At 46.1% G+C, this 19,587-nt stretch overlaps 1 protein-coding gene across 1 annotated transcript in view; it reads right to left on the reverse strand.

The window, feature by feature from the left end:
* LNX1 (ligand of numb-protein X 1) overlaps positions 1-19,587 on the reverse strand; it is a 138,619-nt gene that overhangs the window by 7,011 nt on the left and 112,021 nt on the right. Inside the window, exons 6-10 of the mRNA XM_072863138.1 lie at positions 18,489-18,691; positions 15,358-15,729; positions 10,160-10,297; positions 4,200-4,377; positions 2,088-2,316 (exon numbers count right to left, since the gene is read on the reverse strand). Of these exons, the coding sequence (XP_072719239.1) occupies positions 2,088-2,316; positions 4,200-4,377; positions 10,160-10,297; positions 15,358-15,729; positions 18,489-18,691 (1,120 nt within the window). The remainder of the gene's footprint in view (positions 1-2,087; positions 2,317-4,199; positions 4,378-10,159; positions 10,298-15,357; positions 15,730-18,488; positions 18,692-19,587) is intronic.

Consider the following 19,587-nt stretch of genomic DNA (forward strand, 5'->3'; position numbering starts at 1 on the left):
CCCATCCCACTGTGGGGGGAGTGAATGAGTGGCTGTGTGGGGCTTAGTTGCTGGCTGGGGTTAAACCACAGCACACACTCATGCTGGGGAAGACTGAAGGGTCTGATAATACTTAATGAGCAATCCCAAACCTGATCCTAGCACCCCTACTCAACCAACCAGCTACTAATAAGGATGCACTGCACCTTTGTTACTGGCACGTATCATCAGTGTTGGTCCCTGTCTTAGCGTGATGTTCGGAGCAGCGTACCAGCTCAGCATACCAATCCCCCTACTTTTCTTTGGCAGTAAACGGCTGCGCTGTGCTCTGCGTACAGGGTTGCAGCTGGGGATAGAGTTACAATGAACGCCTGTCTTCAGCCTTGCTGACACTGGGGCTGGGTTTCCTTCAGAGCAAAGGGGTGGGAATGGCTTCACACACGCAGCCTTCAGAGGGGGGGAATAGAATGAGCTTCGAGACTGCTTTTAAAATGGGAAAAAAACACCTTTTCTTCCCAAGCTTCAAAGCAGAACTGACTGATGTGGACCCCGGGTGCAAGTCTGCAGTACTGTGGAGCTCTGTCCTTCATCCCTGTCACCTTGCTGAGGACATGGGGACTTCAGGCAGCTGTGGGTAGAAGACGATGACCAGGCAGCTCAGGTTTTCCATATAGCACAGCGAAGGTGGGGTTGGGCCAAGTGTAGGCAGGATGCAAGTGTATCAGCCCATCTAGTGATGGATGGTGATTGAAGGCAAGGCTCAGCATTGCAGGCTGCAGCATCTATAAGGCCTCTAGCCTGCTTGCTCTCGCTCTGCTGGGAGCGTTACCTGTGCTCCAGTGCGTTCATGTTGGTGCGTAGCTGGTCAAGCTCAGGGCTGCAGAAGAAGTGAGCAGGAATGAGGCCCTCCCTGGGCCTGCCTGTCTGCAGCGAGACTGGGTGAGAAAAGTTTACCATTGCCTGAGGTAGCAAGCTATGGGCCATTCGTTTACTGCTTTTTCTTCTTACTGCTTTTCTTTCACAGGAATAAGGACATAGCCCTCTCCACTGGAGGAGGAACCTTTCATCTGTGGGTGACAGACACACAGCCTGCCTTCTGCTCTTGCAGTACTCCAGCACATGTTACACAGTCATTAGCCTCAGACCAAGCCCTGAAACACATCTGGCCCTCACAGCAGACCTTGCTGCAAGGTGAATGAGCTCAAAACAGCCCAAGCCAGACGAGGGAAAGCATCTCACCTGCTATGCAAGACTGGGAAATGAAGGGGAGTCCTGAAACTGTGCCTAGAGCAAAAGCCCACCTGTTCTGCAGACTATCTTTTCATCCGGTAAAAGAGAAAGAGACACTCTGAACTGCTGCCAGGGTTAGGAGTATGGGCAAAAGTAACTTGTAAGCTAAATTCTTCATTCCTTAAGATTGAATACCAATTTCAACTGTGTGATGCTAGCTTCGCATATTCACAGATTCACAACGTCCTCGTTTAATACTGTACAAAATGTCGCTGAAGTTGCGCGTATACACCCTGCATACCGAGTGTGTTTGAGAGAACTTAACATGCGATGTGGCTTTTATTATCCTTACTGAAATGACAACACAGCTGCTTCCTGTATACGACCAATGTACTTCTTTCACTCGGGGGTGGGGTTAAAAGAGGTGATTCAGAGATACCGGCCAACTGCATGCACTTTGCGACATCTGGGCAAAGTCAAGCAATCCAGCTGGATTTGGCTAAGGAGAAGGGCCGTGCAGCTTGAGAGCTGCAGGAGGGGTAGCTCTGCCTTCTGCAGGGTGGTTGAGCCTAGACCCCAGTTCAGCAAGCTCCTGTATCCCTGCAAGCTTTTCCTTTCACTCCCTAAGTGCCAGATATGTTTTCAAGACTGGAACAATTCAGGACCCTTTCCTCCCTTGCAAGAGGATCCGCATGTCTATTTTTCCATGTACACATACCCGTTTACAAAAGGGAGGTATTTAGAGGCAAGTCTGTGACAGAGCCTGGATTTAATTAAGATGTCAGAGCAATGAATCAAGCCAAAAGAAAGAATTGCCAGAAAATACAAATCTTTCCTCCCACTCCCCTTCAGCAAGAGGATGCAATCTGTGGACTTACCGTGGCAGCCCCAGCCACATAACCCAGGAAGGTGACCACTCGCTGCTCTCGGAGGTCACCCGCGTGGCCTCGGGGGGTGGCAGGCGGCCCCGCTCCTCCTGGGCTTCGCACGATCTCATCTCCAGGGCTTTGAGCACCACCGATGAGTTGGTGTTTTTCAGCAGGGCAACGGCCTCGCTCCGGCTGACACCCATCAGGTCAATCCCGTTCACGTTCAGGAGGATGTCACCTGAGACCGATAGAAGGGATGATAAAAAATCCCTCAAGTGTTTCCAGGATCCCCTCCCCGCCCCCATGAACAAGTGAGTCAAAGCCACGGCCAAGAACTCACTGCCTGATTAGGCTGTTTGTTAATCCTATTGTTTAATGTGGATGTGAAGCATATGCTAGTAAACATGCCACAGGCATGAGGGAAGGGGCTAGATCCCCATACACAGGAGCATGGCCAGGCTGGATGGAGATTTTGGTCCTGGTTTCTTGTCACGTCACATCCTGCACCCGGAGCTGAACAGCACAGCTAGGATCCTGCTGTACCAACAGCTTTGGTATGGGCACTTGATACTAGTCCAGGTCTCCAAAGCCCGCTTCCAGCTAACGACTTTGGTACTCAACCTGAGCTTGAAACCTGAAAGCTTGAAGGTGGTTTTCTCCCAGCGTTCCTTAAGCAGAGGATTGCCGCTCCAGCTGGCTCTTTGTAAAGTTTGCTTTGCAGAACAACGTATTATTATTTTAATGTTAATGCCTGTTTGAATGGCCACAAGCCAAAACATCTTTCTGTATGCCTTATTTATAATGTAGGCACAGCAGCTTCAGAGAAAAATGCAAAGATGACCTCAATTACTACAGGGAGAACAATAAAGACATCATTAATGTCATGCAAGCGGCCACGGTGCCAAGTGCTCCGCTACCCTCCATGGCACGCTCCAACGCCAGGGCTTTCCTGGGTGCCCTCTGCGCTTCACCCGCATGCTGCTCCAGGCAGCGGCTGTATTCATCGGCAGTCCAGGCAGCACGACGTGAACATTAACCTCTTCTTGTGGTCTGCCCCGATGAGACAGACAGCAGCCTAAGAGCTGCTCTAAACTGTGGAGGCTCATGGTGCTGTTATATTATCATGTACTCATTTGTTTCTAATTTTATCAAATTAACTAGGCTGAATTTTCCATGCTGCCTCACGATGAAAATTTTTTGGAAAATGTATCCCTGAGAGGCAGTCATTTCCCAGCAGGAGGAAAGGGGAAACCTGCTGGTTTGCTCCTGTTGTCATGTTCTTCCAGGGGTTTTGATGAGCAGCTGTAGCTCCTGCAAAGGGCAGGTTGGGCGCTGCGACCCAGGCTTGTGGGGCTCAGCTGGCTGCAGCTATTCGGCCCCACTTTTGGGTGCCTTCACTTCCCTCACACTCAGGATTTCCCTCCAGCTTCTGGGCAGCGACTGGGCTGAAGCTGAGTGTAGGGGATGAAGAGCAAGGGGATAGGGAGCTGCGTGGTTGCTGGATGCAGGGTACCGAGGTACTTGGATCTTGGAGATGTAACATCCTGAAAACTGAGAGATTCACCTATTCCCGCAAAACCCACTGATAAAATATGCTCCTCATCTTACTCTAAAGGCTTATTCATGCAGAGGGGGAGAAGCCATTAATTTTATCACTCTGTTACATCCAGAGTCAAATGCAGTTATGAAGCCAATGTTTCCAGACATGACATTGAGCCACAAGGCACTAACATTGCCTCATATATAATCAGAATTCTGCTCCTTTATATTTCTTTCAAAGCCACGAATGATATGACAAACAAGCCCAAAAATTTACATTAAAAACCCATGAAGGTTACACAACGAAGATTTCAGTAGTTAGGAGATGGTGGTGCAAGCTCATTTTCCTGTGAAAAACTGCTTTTTTTCCTACTAGAATATGCCTACATCCCACTTCACAGAGATGGTTACTGCTGTATATTATACCTTTTCTGGTAGCTGACTTGAGAACCTCTAATCTGACGCATCCCAAAATCTATGGGATGGCTGAAGATGTCAGGGTGTGATGCCCTTTCACTATCCCTCTGTTTCTCAAAGGAAGCCTTTCAATTAAAGCAGGCTTGCAAAATCCCCTCTTTTTACCTGTTTTTATCCTGCTGTCTCTGCTGATAACTCCTCCAGGTTCGACACTTATCACATAGATAGGCAAATCCCATTCCCGGTTAGATGCTCCGCCTGCTACAGTCATTCCCAGCGATTCTGTGTGATCTTTCCAGACAGCCACCACCTTCTCGTGACAGGTGACGGCGTGAAGCGCACTCTGTGATGGAGAAAACAGCAACAACAAACACAGTGGGCATGGGGACCTCCCTGACAGCTTAGGCTGAAACGAATATTCGTTGAAGGAATACCAAAGTACTTCACAGCTGCCTACCACGCCTGGCCAGATGGCAGGCATGACTCTCTCCAGGGCTTAGGCATCTGTGGAGTCAGAGCTACTGCCAAGATAACCTGTGCTTTAATCATTAAAGTCAGGCACTGCTCCTGTCAAAATCAGAAGTGGTTTAGTGTTGAGACTAATAGTAGCAGGTCTTTGAAATGTAAATAAGGAACCTGATTTTAAAAAAAAAAAGTTCTTGATATTCATATCACTAGTGGTCCTCACGTCTTTGACTATCGGGTCATCGTTCTTATCTTGCTGCTTGGAGTCTGAACGTCATCTGCATAGTTAATGAGAAATGGTCCACCTGGGTTAAAGGAATAAAACTCTTGGGGACAGATTAGAAGACAGACACTTCATTTGCTCTTCCAGATTTCTGTGTTTCTGTATAAGTTACTGGTGGGAATACACTCAAAGAATATGTGTTTCTGTTCAGGAAAAGAGAAGGACATTTATAGAGTGAAGAGCCAGCAGCTTCCAGGGTGTTCTTCCTAGGGCTCGTGCTTAAAAGGTCACTTTGGGACAGCCACCTCTACTGTCTGAGGACAGTCATCCCCTTATTCCTCCCCCTGCACAGGAGAAGTTACATACACACTGCTGGTCATGCAACAACTAGTGTATGAGCAAGGGTGCAACAAACTCACAGGCGGCCTCGGGATGGAGACGCAACACAAGCTCCAACAAAACCTGTGAACCAAATGTCACGTTCACAACGCATCCAGCTCTTACAGAAGAGTTCAAGAGACAAGGATGCCTCTCCAGAAAAATCTGGATTTAAATGTTAATTTCTTTGATTTCCTTAAGTATTTCATAAGCTGTGCTCCTGGCATCATCTCCTGAAGACACCAGCCCCTCTTGCAGCAACAGCACCATCCATTCCAGGCTCCTATGTAGATATAATAGCATGCTGCGAAATAAATTTCAAATGTATATTAAAACCCCCCCAACTTTCTCATTCACAAGTGTGACGTCACATTTATAATATGCAAAAATAATCTATAAAACTAATTTAAAGCCACATTAATATCTTCTTAGAAATCTGAGATCCCACAAAGACATTCCACCTCAATTCCTGGCCCAGCAGCACAGAAAGTGGAGCAGGTGATTCCACGGCTGGTCCCACAGTGATGATGATGGATGAAGGAAGACAGCGGCAAGAAGTTTTTATGGGAGTAGGGCAGGCTATATCTTTGTTTTGTGTTTTTTTTAAAGGTATGTTTGGTGGAACTAACTCCACATCAAGATTTCTGTGATGTAACATCGACAACAAAACCCAGAACCTTTTAGCAGCTTGTCAAAGGACTTCTAGATGCTTGAGCAGAAGAACAGTGGCTGCCACAAAGCTCCAGGAACAAAAAGGCGAAGAGCTCAGTGGAAAATGTCTTCTCTTAGTCACCGGGACAAAAAACAAACCGATATAGTTCTTGGACTGTCACATCTGATCCATGCAGAACACAGGCACTGTCAGAGTAATTATGGGCTTATGGCTTGCAAATGAACCTAAAAATTTCTGAAGGTTTTACAACATTCCCTTTTAAATAAATATAAATGTTCTAGTCCAGATAATTTTAACCTTTCACCTTTGTCTTTAAGGTGTAAGCGTTTTAAACATAGTACTTCTATCTTTGTGCAAACTAAACTTAATGTTTCATCCACGTTTGTGCAAAAACATTGTCCTTTTTCCCTTGGAAAGGAATGGCTTTCCATCAGGAAAAGGCCACTTCCTGAAGCATGTGGGATAGGGGCACTACTAATTTTCACAAAAATGCAGCCTGAAATTTTGTAGCAAAACATGAAATTGGAATTAGACTTGCAGCTCCGAGTGTTCAGAGCAATCCTGTTACTGATGCAGTTGTCCATCATTTCTCAGACACCAAAAATATTAGCTGATAAACCATCTAATGCTCTGTTTTTGAGGAATCGGTGCAGAGAGAAGCAGATTTCAAAGCAGTGCTTGGTAACAAATTGTCCTCTTACATTTCAAGGAAGAATCATAAAAGTACTGGTACTTGTACGCTCAACCATGTAGGACCAGTTTTCCTTTGAAGCTACTCTTCCACATGCCATTTTTTACATGGTTGCAGATAGGAAGGAATTGGGGCAACTCAGCTGAGACGAAGGCAGTGATGAAAGGAAAGTAAAGCCTTTCTTCGTAAACACATGTAGAGCTTTCGTGGATGTACAACTGATAATGAGTAAACCAGTTAAAAGGCAGTGTTTATCAGTGACTGCATTTCAATGCATTCTCTTCTAAACAATTGTCCTTCTCTGTCATTTTGAAGTGACCTCAGAGGTCAGGAGAAGAAAAACATAACAGCTCATCTCCTCCTCTTTTTAATGTTTTTCTTTTCTGTATATTTACTGGAAAATAAATATTTACAGCAGATTATCACAACATCAAAGCCATGACACGTGTCTTGCAGGCAAAAGACGTAGCTGTGTCTGTTTGGAAAATGTACTTCACCTGAAGGCTAACCTGCTCATATGGTCAGAAAACATTGCCTGCTCAAGCCACAGGGCGACAGATTTGTTTTAAGGACTAGGCAATTTGTTAGAAAGGAGTAAGAAAACAGTTCCAATTAAAAACAAGTGCTATTTAATTAATGACAAAGCTCTCGCTGACTTCAAAGAAATCGAATCTGGCCCGTTTATGCGTTACAGCCTGGCTTAACAACCTCAGCTGCACAAGAAAGTGTTTCTGACATCTTCTCTTTTCTGAATCCAGGCAGCAGCCGGCACAGTTTGGGCTGTGCCTCCCCTGTCTCCGTACACAGGGAAAAAGGCTCGGGGAGAGCCTGTGCAGGACCAGTCTCCCGGCTCACCTTACCCCTGGCATCACTGCCGCCAGGGAAGGACGTGGTCGCTACAGACCGTCCTCCTCTTTCTCCCGCGGCTTCTTGGCTGCGTGGCTGATTGATTGCCATTGGCATTGGCCTGAAACAGAGCCGCCTCCTCACGCCTTCCAGATGGAGGCAGGCTGTCACGAGGGCAACGGCTTGGCCAAAAGCGGTTCCTGAGCTGTCGTACGAGCAAGATGGTGGCTGGAAGCTCGAGTTTATTCTTGGTGCTGAATACAGCCAAGGCTTGAGAGCAGGTTTCAGCCCACGTTTACATACACGCTCTGCAGCGACAGCTGCTTCCCTCAAAGAGAGCATTCCTGACCTGCTAATATCACCTCCTACAGGAAGCTCAGGGGACAAAAACCACCTTAAAATTAATCAGAACTCAAGTCAGTTAGCAATGTCTCTATCAATCACACACAATAAAGCAATCCCACTGATGGCAGCAGGTAGCAGACTCATCAAACCACGCACACATAGGGAACTCCTTTGACAGTAAAGTCCGGCCAAGAAGCATTGCCTTGGTTTTGAGCAGGAGCGTGGGCTGCATTAGGACACTGTGCAGGCCCTAGGCTTACAAGCATTACTCCTGCACTAACGTCTATTTAAAAACAACTAACATTTTAAGTCTGCCAAAGCCTAGTGTTTAAAGATCTTGAATTGCAAACGATGTTCAGTTAAACCTTCAGCAAAAAAGCATGAGAAATTCAAACTGACACACTCATACCCTATAAAAGGGCAAATAACACTCGCATAATGATTGTATCAGACCAAAAGCCCACAGTGCCTGAAGCTCATTGTGTCCACCGGCTGTACTGATCTCCTGATCTATTGCCAGAGCATTTTCTCTGATACAAGTCCTCCACTGCACACACACAAAGCTAAAGGGAGCTAGGAACAGCTCAGAATTTTCTTTTTTTGGCTGTGATCTTCCCTGGAAAGTGCCCAAATGGTGGCACTGGACAGAAGTCCTCGGCAGCACACCCACTCATGTGCTTATGTAGCGCCCACCTCTTGTGGCAAACTGGAAATCCCTCTAAAAGCCGTGACCTATCCAAGAAAAGATGATTCATTAGTCTTTAAAGGACTGTTGTAGGTCAACATTGGCCCTTCAGTCTCACAGCTACCCAAAACAGTGTTGGATTTACCAAGAATTCCCATCTAACACCTCTCGATACAGGAAGAGAAAATGAGGATCTAGGGCAGTTTATGGAAGACAAGTCATGTTCCCAAATAGTCCCATGTGGTATCAATTAATCAGATCACCATGGTAGAGCTAGCAGGTGCTCGGAGCTTCACTAGAAACCATACAGTAGCAACACAAGCTAATTGCTGTCCTACACATATCTCCCTAAGGAAATCATTACTTCATTAGGAAGTAATGCCTTGCAGATGCATAATTAGTTGGGCACTATTTGCTACTGGGTAGTAGCTACCGCGCATTGATGCTGCTCTCTGGTTTAACTCCTCCTGATCCAGTCTCACCTAACAAGGACTGTGATTGTGACTTCATGGAAAAGGAAAACTAAAAATAGATAGTCTAGTGTAGTCTATTTTTTACACATAAAAACACTGAATAATGTAGTTTAAAAAAAAAAAAAAGGAAAAACTGCAAAAATTAGTATCTTAAATATTTGTAAAATGCAGAGCTAGGCTTGTCTCCTGGCTGACAGCTGTGCACCTGATCTGACAGATGGTTCAGTCCAAAGGTCTCTTTAAAGACACATCTGGCTGCCCATCAGGCAGGATGGATTTAAACCAGCCCTGCCTGTCCACCTCCTTGACGCACCCCTGGCACGGGTGGCCAGGGGACCAGCTCGCAAGGGTTTGCATAAGTGGTGACGCTCAGAGTAATTAATGTAAATTAGCCAGGCACGTGACTAAATTTAGTGAAATAAACAAATTCAGCTCCTGCAAGGGCATACCTTGTTCTGTCTATAGTGCAAAGAATAACATTGAGTAAACTCAGAAAAGGTATTTTCAAAGCTTTTGCTGCATTCATTTCTGCCTTAAAACCTCATCTATTTGACCATGAGAGCCTTACGCAGAGAGCGTATTGCAAGTCTAAATGCACTAAACACACAACGTAACCGGGTGCAGAGGAGTGGCTGGAGGGACAGGCTGGTAACCAGAGCCACATCTGGGCGAGATGGTTGCTCTGTGCTGCCTGGCCCTGTGTCGGCTCCAGCCGTGCTGCATGTTGCCAGCCCTCGCAGCCCCCATCCCATGTGAGTGCCAGGTGCTGCCAGAGCAGAACCAACACATTTTGGGTCCAAAGCTCCACAGAAACACAGCAGGCTCGCGGGGGCCGTGGAGACCACAGCCGCCGTCTGCTGCCAAACTGCCAGCTGGGTCAGAGCACGGGTATCTTAAGAAATGAGCAACAGACTAATAATTACCATAATTTTCAAGCAGCTTATGGGAATCTATCAGGCCAGCGTATGAAAGCTTTTTGCCTGAAGACTTTGCTCCAGATGGAGAAACTTCAGATAAGACTGTTATTTTTGTTGGAGCGCATTGCCCTGTGCTGGCTCGCAGCGCCGGCCAGGTCCGTGCCCATGGCCAGGATGCTGTGTGCACGTCAGCCCCCTGCCCCACCACTGCCCTTCGCTTTCTCCTTCCTCCCCACCCCAGACGGAGTCGGGACAGAAGCAGTGTATAAATAACGAGGAGCACAGCTTTTACGTTCCCACTGCAAAATAAGACATGCTTCTGGTGTCAGAAGCCAGAGATAACACCCCAAGACGCTAAAACGCTGGCCGCCCTCCCAGTCCCCCATCCCACAGATGGCAGAGAAACCACGCGAGCGCTCGTGCCCTCACCTTGCCAGGGTTGTTTCTCTCTGCGGGACAGGGCTGGGGGCTGCCGCCGCTGTAACTCCAGCCCGTCTCCTGCAAGATGTCGGGGGTCTGCTGCCTGGTCTGCCGCAACACGACGAAGTGAACCTGCTTCTCGCTGGCCTGCGGGAGGAGGTACAGCGTGAATCCCACCGCCCCGGCGCAAATAAACCCCTGCGCTTCAGCCCCAGAGGATTCATGAAACGCGGGTCCCGTTTAAGCATGGTTCAGATTTCCCACTAACATGGTTGCAATGACATAAAGCAGTAGCATCAGTTCAGGTCAATAAAGTTCATAAAAATTTACTGCCAGCTACTTAATACTTCTCTTGAAAATTTGGTGTTAACTCCGAAAAACCCTGCCTATCTGCCCCAAATTTGGCTGGAAGCAGCGATCCACCACAGTGAGTGCTGATCAGCTCTTGCCCACACCTGCGTGCACCACTGCAGAGCAGCAACCTGCCGGCCACGGGAAAGAGACAGACAACCAGAGCTGCTGCTGCCGGATGGGACCTCTGAAAAAGATGCAGTTAACCCTGTAAGGAGGGATGTACTCAAGCCTTGGCTGGTGAAAGTGGGGAATAAACGATGTAACTGAGTCCACCTGCATGCAACAAGCATGACAAATATAAGGCTGCTTAAAGAAAGGGATGTGCAACCACTTTGAGAAGTAAAATCCTACTGTACCAGAGCATAGAGAAAGAGGGAGGGCACAAGCAAGCACACAGAGTAATGGAGTTCAGGATGGAAAACTAGCCCAAACTCTCACTCTAGGAACAGGAACTGCAAAAACAATTAACCCAAAATAAGCTCAAAATGCTTCTGGGCCTTTTTGCACAACGCAGTTGTAATACTTATGTGCCTGAGAGATGCTGCAAAGCTTCTACTGAGTTATGTTTGCTCATTATTTTTAAGGTGTTCTACATGTGCCTATATTAGTGTTATTAATCCCGTGTACAGGTGAATTTTTTCTGTCTTACTGAATCAGCACTGTTTCCCTAGAAGCAAATGGCTTCGTTCTTCCCTTAGTGAAGCCCATATGAATCTGTTCAAGACAAGAGTGATGCAAAGATAGAGCTGAGAGAGTGGGGTTTAGCTGGGTAAATCATAGAAGAAGTCTGCCATAAGGGCAAACCAACCTACTGAACTGAAGAGAAGTGTAGAAATAGCCTCAATGCTATAGAAGCATGCTCAGGAGATAAAAAACCTAATTGTTTAATCTCCTTCTCTCCAGGCTAAAGATCCCGGTGGCAGGCAGGAGGGGCTCTCAAGGGCCGGTCTGCAGAGGGACTCCTGCCTGCTTGCTCGCAGGTTATTGCTGAGGAACTGCTCAGTATCTAATGCAGAGCCCCCCGCAAGCACGTCTGGAGGTCTGATCCCTGCAGTAGTGATGCTTGTTGGTACCACAGCCCTGGGAGCATCAGACCTCCAGACTTGCTTGTTGGCACGCAGACATGCCCTGCTTGCTGGGGAGAAGTTCCAAGGAAAGCTGGCGTTGAACAAACAGCTGGAAACCAAACCCAGATCCAGTCACACTATTGAAATCAAATCTCCCGCAGGCGGTTAACAGAAGCCAGAGGAGGCCCCTGGGATTTTTGTTTTTATAGTTTGGTTTGTCTTCTCTGGAACTGGATTCAATAGTACTAGCTGAGAGTTAAAAAATGCTTTTGAAAAATCCAATTATAGTTAAAAAAAAGCAACCTACCTCTCCTAAACCTCCAACTTCAAGTCTGAAATCTGCATGTTCAGGCTGTGCTACTTCCAAGGAAGGTGGTATCTCAGTAAAAAATGTGCCCTTCTTTGTTACTTTCCCAATATCTTGGGAGATGCTAGGTTTTTCACCAGCAACTCAAATCTCCACAGCTTCATAATATATCATTTGGTACGTACACACATATTGCAGAATAACTTGCTAGGTATTTTTACCAGGTCTATTGTTATGGAATATAAAGTCCTGGACTCTGGACTCAACTGGTACCCAAAAGCAGAATGCTGTATCTCGCGAGAAAGGAAACCACCCTCGTCCCTAGTTTGTAATATGATTGAGATGGAACTGAACAATACAAGACTAAACCTCCTAAGGGCATATGGCCCCACGAAAATCCAGTTTTCTCTAAAACAAACAACTTCAACTTAGGCAACTTCTGTTTAAAACTCATTTGCTGCCACGTGGTTAGTCTCAAAGTTGGTTATTTACAGGAAGGTTGTAAATGTGATTAATTGTCATAGAACGACTAGCAAAAGCTCAACAAGAGTCTCTATTGCAATGTCACATTTGTCTCCGGGTCAGTCAGGTTGAGTAATTTATCAGAAGTCCAGAGTGTTTTAAAAAGTTATCCAAACAACAAGACCAGCTTTTGTATTTATGTACTTCCATATAAAAACCATTAACATTTCTACTGATCAGAATATTAATTACTGCTTCATTCTGATCCCTCCCTCCCTCCCTCCCTCTTACCACTTGTTTTTCCCACAATTTCTTCTCTACTTTTTATGCTGAGGCAAGAATTAAAGAAATGAGCTTAGCTTTGAGACTGAATGCAAGTAATAGCTGAAACAATCTACTAGAATTAAAATTTGTGTTACAGCCAAAGCAAATCAAGCAGGGGGACAGAGACACGGTGGCAACTTCTGAGCATCTAGTAGGCAACTGCATCTTAAAAAAAGGCCGCAGTGCTGCTCCTGGCAGAAGCTGCCCCATCTCTCGCAGGGGTGATGGAGCGTGGATGCGCTCCACATCACAACCTGCTTTCTGCTGGCAGCAGCTGTCGTGATGGAGAGGGGGTCGTGAGCCTGTCGCAGCTGCTCCGAACCGTGGCAGGGGAAAGAGGGAGAGAGGAGGGCGAACATCTGGGGCCAGTAAAGTCTGGCTCGACCCGTGCAGCTCGGCTTGATGTGCTCACACGAGCGCCCACTGATCTGTTACCTTGTTCCTTTTCTTGTCACTCCCATGGAAAACAGATGTGGAATGTCACGTTATTTAGATTAAAAGTGCCACATCTGACACAAGGCCATGACTAAAGATGACGCGACAAATGGGAAGCAGCAAACTCCCAAGTGTTACGATGTGTGCACGTTCCTAATTAGCACTTACGTGTTTTCTTCACTTCAGTTCTTGTGACTGAGCTTATAAACAGCCAGACACCTAATCTACTGATTGACAACTGCTTCACATATGCTAATGTACAATTGCTAAAGGCCTGAAGAATCAGATTTGTCTCAATTATTCATTATTTAGAAGTCAAAACTAGTCAGATTCCACAGAAATCTGATGTTCTCCCAGCTGTGCTTGGCCTAACAAGCCACCACCACCTTTTAGTGAATGTTAGTTCTGTTTTTAAAGAAACCGATGGTGTATTTGAAGCTTCCACCACCATTAATTTGAAGACTTCAGTGTACTGCGAGTGACACACGCTGAGGTCTCAACAGGCAGGATACTGTTGAGAAATCAGAGGACGCAGTAAGACATCCCTTCGTGTAAGAAGCAAATGCAAAACACTTGTGGCTTCAGTATAATGGTTTTTCTCTGGCATAACATGGAAACAGGAAACGCAAATGATAATTGATGAAAAAACATGACAAAAAAGACACAGGTTCTGGGAATTTTGCATTAGACAAATGTGATTCATAGAGCTCACATCAATGCAATGTAATCCTGGCTGTTTGGAAACCTGAGTCTCCCCTTTGATGGGCATGTTGTTTAAATTCCTAGGGACTGGTGTGCATTTCAAGCATTATTATAAATAACATCCACTCTTTGGAACCCAATAAGAGCTTTAGTTGCATTTTTAAACACTTGTGTGTGGATGGTCTCATCAGTCATTTTTTCCATTTCATCTCTAGGCTGCATGTGTTTTTTGCTTATGAAGCACTGTTGCCTTGTTTTGTAGCCATAAAGAACTGTTCCAAGAATATCAATTTTTTAGAAAGGTTTTCATTCCAGACTTGTTCCCCTCTGAGAATTTAAACCTCCCCCCCTGCTGCCTTCTGCTCCCATTTAGTGAGCTACATGAAGTAATCCAGAAAGATGCTGGACCAGAATTTCAGCAACTGGCATTATGCAAGGGGACGCCGTTTTCTTTACCTATGCTATAAACTTCTCAATAAAAGTTGGCTGCAGCCAACTGTGAACCTATGCTAAAGGAGGAATCCTTTCCACAAAATGCATGGATTCAAATGCTTCTTTCAGTCTGACTCATGTTATCATGACTATACCTGTCGGAAAGGGGAAGCAGCCAGCCTGATTTGACATCTTGTTATTGAGGCACATTAAATTCTTCAATATGTGAACACTCTGCATGCCTTCAAATGAAATGTAAAATTGCACAAGTATAGTAACTGCTATAAATATGAGATAAAAGCAACCAAAGATTCTTGGCTTTGCTTTTTATGTTGAAGTTTTCTAAAAACATAGGCTGTAAAGAAAGAAAACAAATGAAAATGGTTCTGGAGGGGAAATTAGGCAGAAGCTGACTGATTTTGTAGCTGAGAAAGGCACAGGACTTTTTTCTGACAGTTTTGTGGTAAGACTGTTTAGTGCATTGCAGAGGCACCCCTTTGGTTCTCCACGTGAGTCTAAATGGAGATTTATAAAAACTACAGCTACAGATCCATTTTTTCCAAAACATCTGGATTTCCATATGCTGGATTTAGGTAAGAAATATCCACAAGGTATGGAGTACCTTCAGTCGTAAAACACACCCATGGGAAATCACTGCGTCTGGGAGGATGATGTTCATCCTGAAACATGCCATCCATTGCCTTAGGCTGCTCTGGTTTGCTCCAGGGCTGCACCAGGGAGCACTGTGGCTCCTTCTGAGCTGGAGGAGTCAGGACCCAGCTGGACCCAGTGCTCCCAGGGTGCAGGCTGGCCTGCCTTTTGGCAGATGGCATCACTCTTTGGTGATGCACAGGGTATATGGATGTTTACATTGATCTGTACAGTACAAAGCCTGATGGTAGAAGGCGTCACTGCGAGAGTCCATGCCCATATTCACCCTTGTACCCACAGTGAAACCAGGGAGTTTTTAGAGGTGCAAATTCCCATCCGAGCTTGACATGTCTCCTTCCCTCCCCCAAATACACACGCATTAAGTTTGGCCCCTGCTTTGCAATGGATGGTGAAACTACACTGCTTGATTTTTGCAAAGTTCAGAAACCAGGGTCAAAGTGGTGGTGCCAAACCTGTATCAGCTGGGCTGCGCTCTCTGGACTGCCGTACCGATGGTCGTGCCCATTGATGGCCAACACCCGGTCATTCTCCTGAAGCTGTCCATCACGGGCAGCCACGCCGCCTTCCAGCAAGTTGAAAATAAATACCCCCGGTTCATCAGCCTTGCGGACCAGCTTTATTCCCAGCTGCTCATCCGGACTGCTTTTGTTTAGCACAACATGGAAACTGTCGTCCCTATTGCAGTAAGCATCAAGGGAAAGTCCGCTGTTTCGGCATCGGTACCTCTGCTCTCGGAGCACCGTCAGTCGGAGCACGTGGCAGGGTTGCTTCAGGATCGACAGGGCGTAGTTGTGAGGCACATTTTTGATGTCCATGCCATTTACCTGGAAGAGAGAAGCGTAAATCAGCAGCAGAAAGACCGTCTAATCTGAATCGACACTGGAGAGGGCAGATCTATTTACACAGATGTCTTCATATGAAGTGACGTGTGCTATTTCAAACAGGAGGCCAAGTTTGCGGTGCAGAACAGTCTTCCCCCCAAGGAAAGGACGCGCTGTACAGACACTTTCTGCCTTTTTTTCCCCCTTTCTCCCTGATAGTCTCCAGACATACTTGTTATTTTTCAGCTTTATTATTGCTCTTTCCAAAGCTCCAATATCCTTTCATATATCTTAGTTTCATTCCACTAGCTTCTGATTTCAAATCGCCTTGCCAGCCTTTCCTTTCACTCCCACCACTTTCCTGATGTTTCTCTTCTTCATTATCTCCCAGCTGTTCTAGGTATGATAAAAAAAATATTCCCCACTAATGAATCTCTAATTAAAATGGAGAAAAGAGCCTAAAGTAGAAGTTTAAATGCCCTGGATATTTACTAGCAATTATGCTGATATACCACACCAGAGGATTGGGCTTTTTACATTTCTCAGTGTTTTCCAGGTAAGATTTAGCTCAGATGGTGGTAAAAACTGCATAACTGCCACTCCTTTAATTTGGCTAGGGAAAAGAAAGAGAAAAAAAAAAGAGCTTCCAGTCAATCCTGTCATGTCCATGTGTGTAAGAGTAACTAGGCATTGGACTTTATCACTGCTAAATGAAAACCAGTTGCAAGGTTGTAATTCGTTGCTGGCTGGAAAACCCGCATCAGACAAGTTATTTCCATGTAGTTTTACATTGCACAGGTTGAACCATTTAAATATTAAGAAAAGTCTCCAAACTGCAACAGAAATGTTCCCCAGCATGGACAAAAGCATTCGACTGGTGTTTGTTTTTGTGACTGCCTTTGCGGGCACGACGGGGCTGTCGCCACTGACAGGGGACTGCACCCCTAGAGACACAGCTCAACTAACTTTAAGTTGCCAGCTTGGATACCACAAATGGCATGAGCTGCACCAGCAAGGGTTCTGAGCTTGCTGGGAATCCTTGGTAAATCCCCAGGCAGTCAGCCACGGCCAGGGAGAGCTGAGCTGGGCCCATCTGTGCTGCAATCACAGCTTCCCACTGCAGTTTGGATGTGCCCTGCAGGAACAGTTTTGGCTCAGCGGCGCCATTAACTCTGCCGCTCTGTGCTGGCACCAGGACAAAAAGCCTCCCCGAAATGCACGACTGGGTGACACTCATCCAGCTGCCACCTGGAACCACAATCCAGAGGCAAGTTTAAACAGTGCCAGAGCGAAGTATGCCCACATCATCATCCTGAGAAATCTCTTTGGCCACGGTCTGTCGGACGTGAAGCAGAAGGCATGTCACAACCCTGGCACACCTCAAGTGTCCTCAGCTACCACTGGGGTCAGCAAAAACTAGGAAAGTGTGGTGGCTTACAGGTGGTGCTCTGAACTTCAAAGGACAGTATCCTTAATAATTACTCACATGGAATGTGTAGTAGAAGTCAGTAGGGCTGGGAGAGCTACTCACTAACCCTACCAGCCAGGCATGCCAGTGCAGGCAGTAAGATGGCGATCCAGAGTCCCACCTGGAAGATGACCCTGAGATATGCATGCCAGACCTTGCAGTCCACCCCACTTCCAGCCCCTGTAGCCTTATCCCAGCTAATGCCACACTGGTTAGCCTGGGTACCAGCACCAGTCTATCCCTGGCAGCATGGCCCACAGTGAACAAAGCAGCCTGCTCAAATGTTTATCTGTAATTTGGAAGCCTATGCTGAGCTCTTTGCCATCCCTGGCCATGCTGTCACCAATATTTGAGCTAGCTGATTTAAGCTGCTTTGGGTATACCTGGGTGAGCTGCAGCTGTACCTTTGGCTTGCAATGTGAATATACCTGTGCACTCCAAGTACACACCATCAAAGCATCAAAGCAAGGAAAGGAACTAGTATTTTCTGTCATCACTCTTTTCTTCTAAGGATTGAAGCATTAATATCATTTAGCATCCTTGCAGAGCTCCAAGTCGCTGGGGCAGCTGAGAGTCCAGGTCCCATTCAAAAGCTATTGCTGAAGCTACTGCTCACAAGATACATGATCTTTAACCACCTGGCCTAATTCTTGTTCATCTGTTATACATTTCTGTAGAAACAAGAGCAGTAGTAGCAGTCAACAGCTAATGCCTGAATGCTGCTCAAGTTTGTTCTCAGAGATTTCACCTGGGGTTGCTGGTGGAGCAACACTCCCAAAATAGAGCGGGCAGCGTCTCACGCTCTGCGGTGCTGAACACGTCATACAGAGGAGCTAGATGCTGAAATAACTTAAACCTGATCAGGCCCCTACCACCTACCCTGGTGTAAGTGGGATGTAAGGCAAGGGAAACCTCACTAACTGAGATTTAAGCCCACAGTTCAGTAGAAACAAACTGGGCAAAAAGCCCAGCCTCTGCTTTCAGAAAAAACTTTTGCACCACTGGGTCAGAAATGCCAACAGTATACTGTGCTACATTACATTTTGGATCTACCATGTTTGGGTAGAAATCAGAGAGGCCTGGTGGTGAACAGGAAAAATAAATAAATCTGTCAGCCTTGAAAACAGTTGAAATGGATGAAATCATCACAGCGTGCAGAGGAACTGAACGTCTTTCTGCATGCATTATTCTACCCATACAAACAAGCAACATTGCAAATCTCACCTCATGATCAACTTGTATGGTCTTATTCTTTGTTAGGATACTTTTATCTTGTACCTCCACAGTACTGTACCTTTAGTATCATGTCTCCAGGCAGCAATCTTCCATCTCTGGCAATTACCCCATCTCGATAAATATGCTGTATAATAATGTGAATCAAAGGAGTCTCACTGCCTCCCACAATCCTAATGGCCAGGTTTTCATGGGGATCGGTACGGTTGATCTTAATGCAGGTAATTTCCCCATCTGGAATCAGGTGATACAGTCTGGGAAAACCTGGAAATGCACATTATAAGGTATTTATTTGACATCACAGCTTTGCTTTGTTAAAACATGCGCCACACAACTTCAAGTACCTGCCAGTTATCCAAACTAGGTTTTACGCGTGGATGTGATTTATACTAAGTGGGGAGGAAAGGATACATGAGTTTGCTGAGTGGACTTGAAGGGATCTTTTTTTAATTAATACATTCAAGCTTCCTTTTTTTCCACAAAACACAGCCCCAAACCTTTGATGTAATCCAGACAGATGAAATATACTTAAGAAAAAAAAAAACCCAGTTACACGTGTTAATATTTTAAGGGAACAAAATACATTGTTAGTCACCAGAGACCCCTCTGAACCAGGCCATGGTTCCTTGCTGGCCCTAGAACAGATGGGCACGGACACCTTGACAAACCTCCATCCCCACTGTGGTGGGCTGCAGACCCTGTCTCACTGGTAGCTTCCCAGGCTGGCCTGAGCAGTGCCTGCCCTGTTTGCCTCCATTTTTGGTGCCATAGCTGAGGACTGGGTGCTTGGCTTGTGACACCCAAGGAGGCACTCTTTTCCTTCAGCTAGGAGAAAGGCAAGATTTCTCGGGCAACCCAAGGCAAACAGTAGTTTCCCTGCCAGACTCCTCTCATCACTGCTTGAACTCTAGGAAGTAGGAATGGCTGGCTCTTACTGCGACGTGTCTGTATTAAAACCACAGTGTGCTCAAGGTGCCTGGAAGGAAAGATGTCTGCTGGCTCTGGCAATCTGGGTGTGGGGAAGAGGGACTAATGGTGGGCAGGGGTCCTTTCTGTATTTATAGTGCACTGGATAAGAGTATCCTCTTCCAAACCTTCCTTTTCAGCTGGCATGTTTGCTTTCACAGCATGTCACTAATACTTTCTTTCCTTCTAGGTCA

Source organism: Ciconia boyciana, chromosome 5, assembly GCF_034638445.1.
Source record: "Ciconia boyciana chromosome 5, ASM3463844v1, whole genome shotgun sequence".
Classification (NCBI taxonomy): Eukaryota; Metazoa; Chordata; class Aves; order Ciconiiformes; family Ciconiidae; genus Ciconia; species Ciconia boyciana.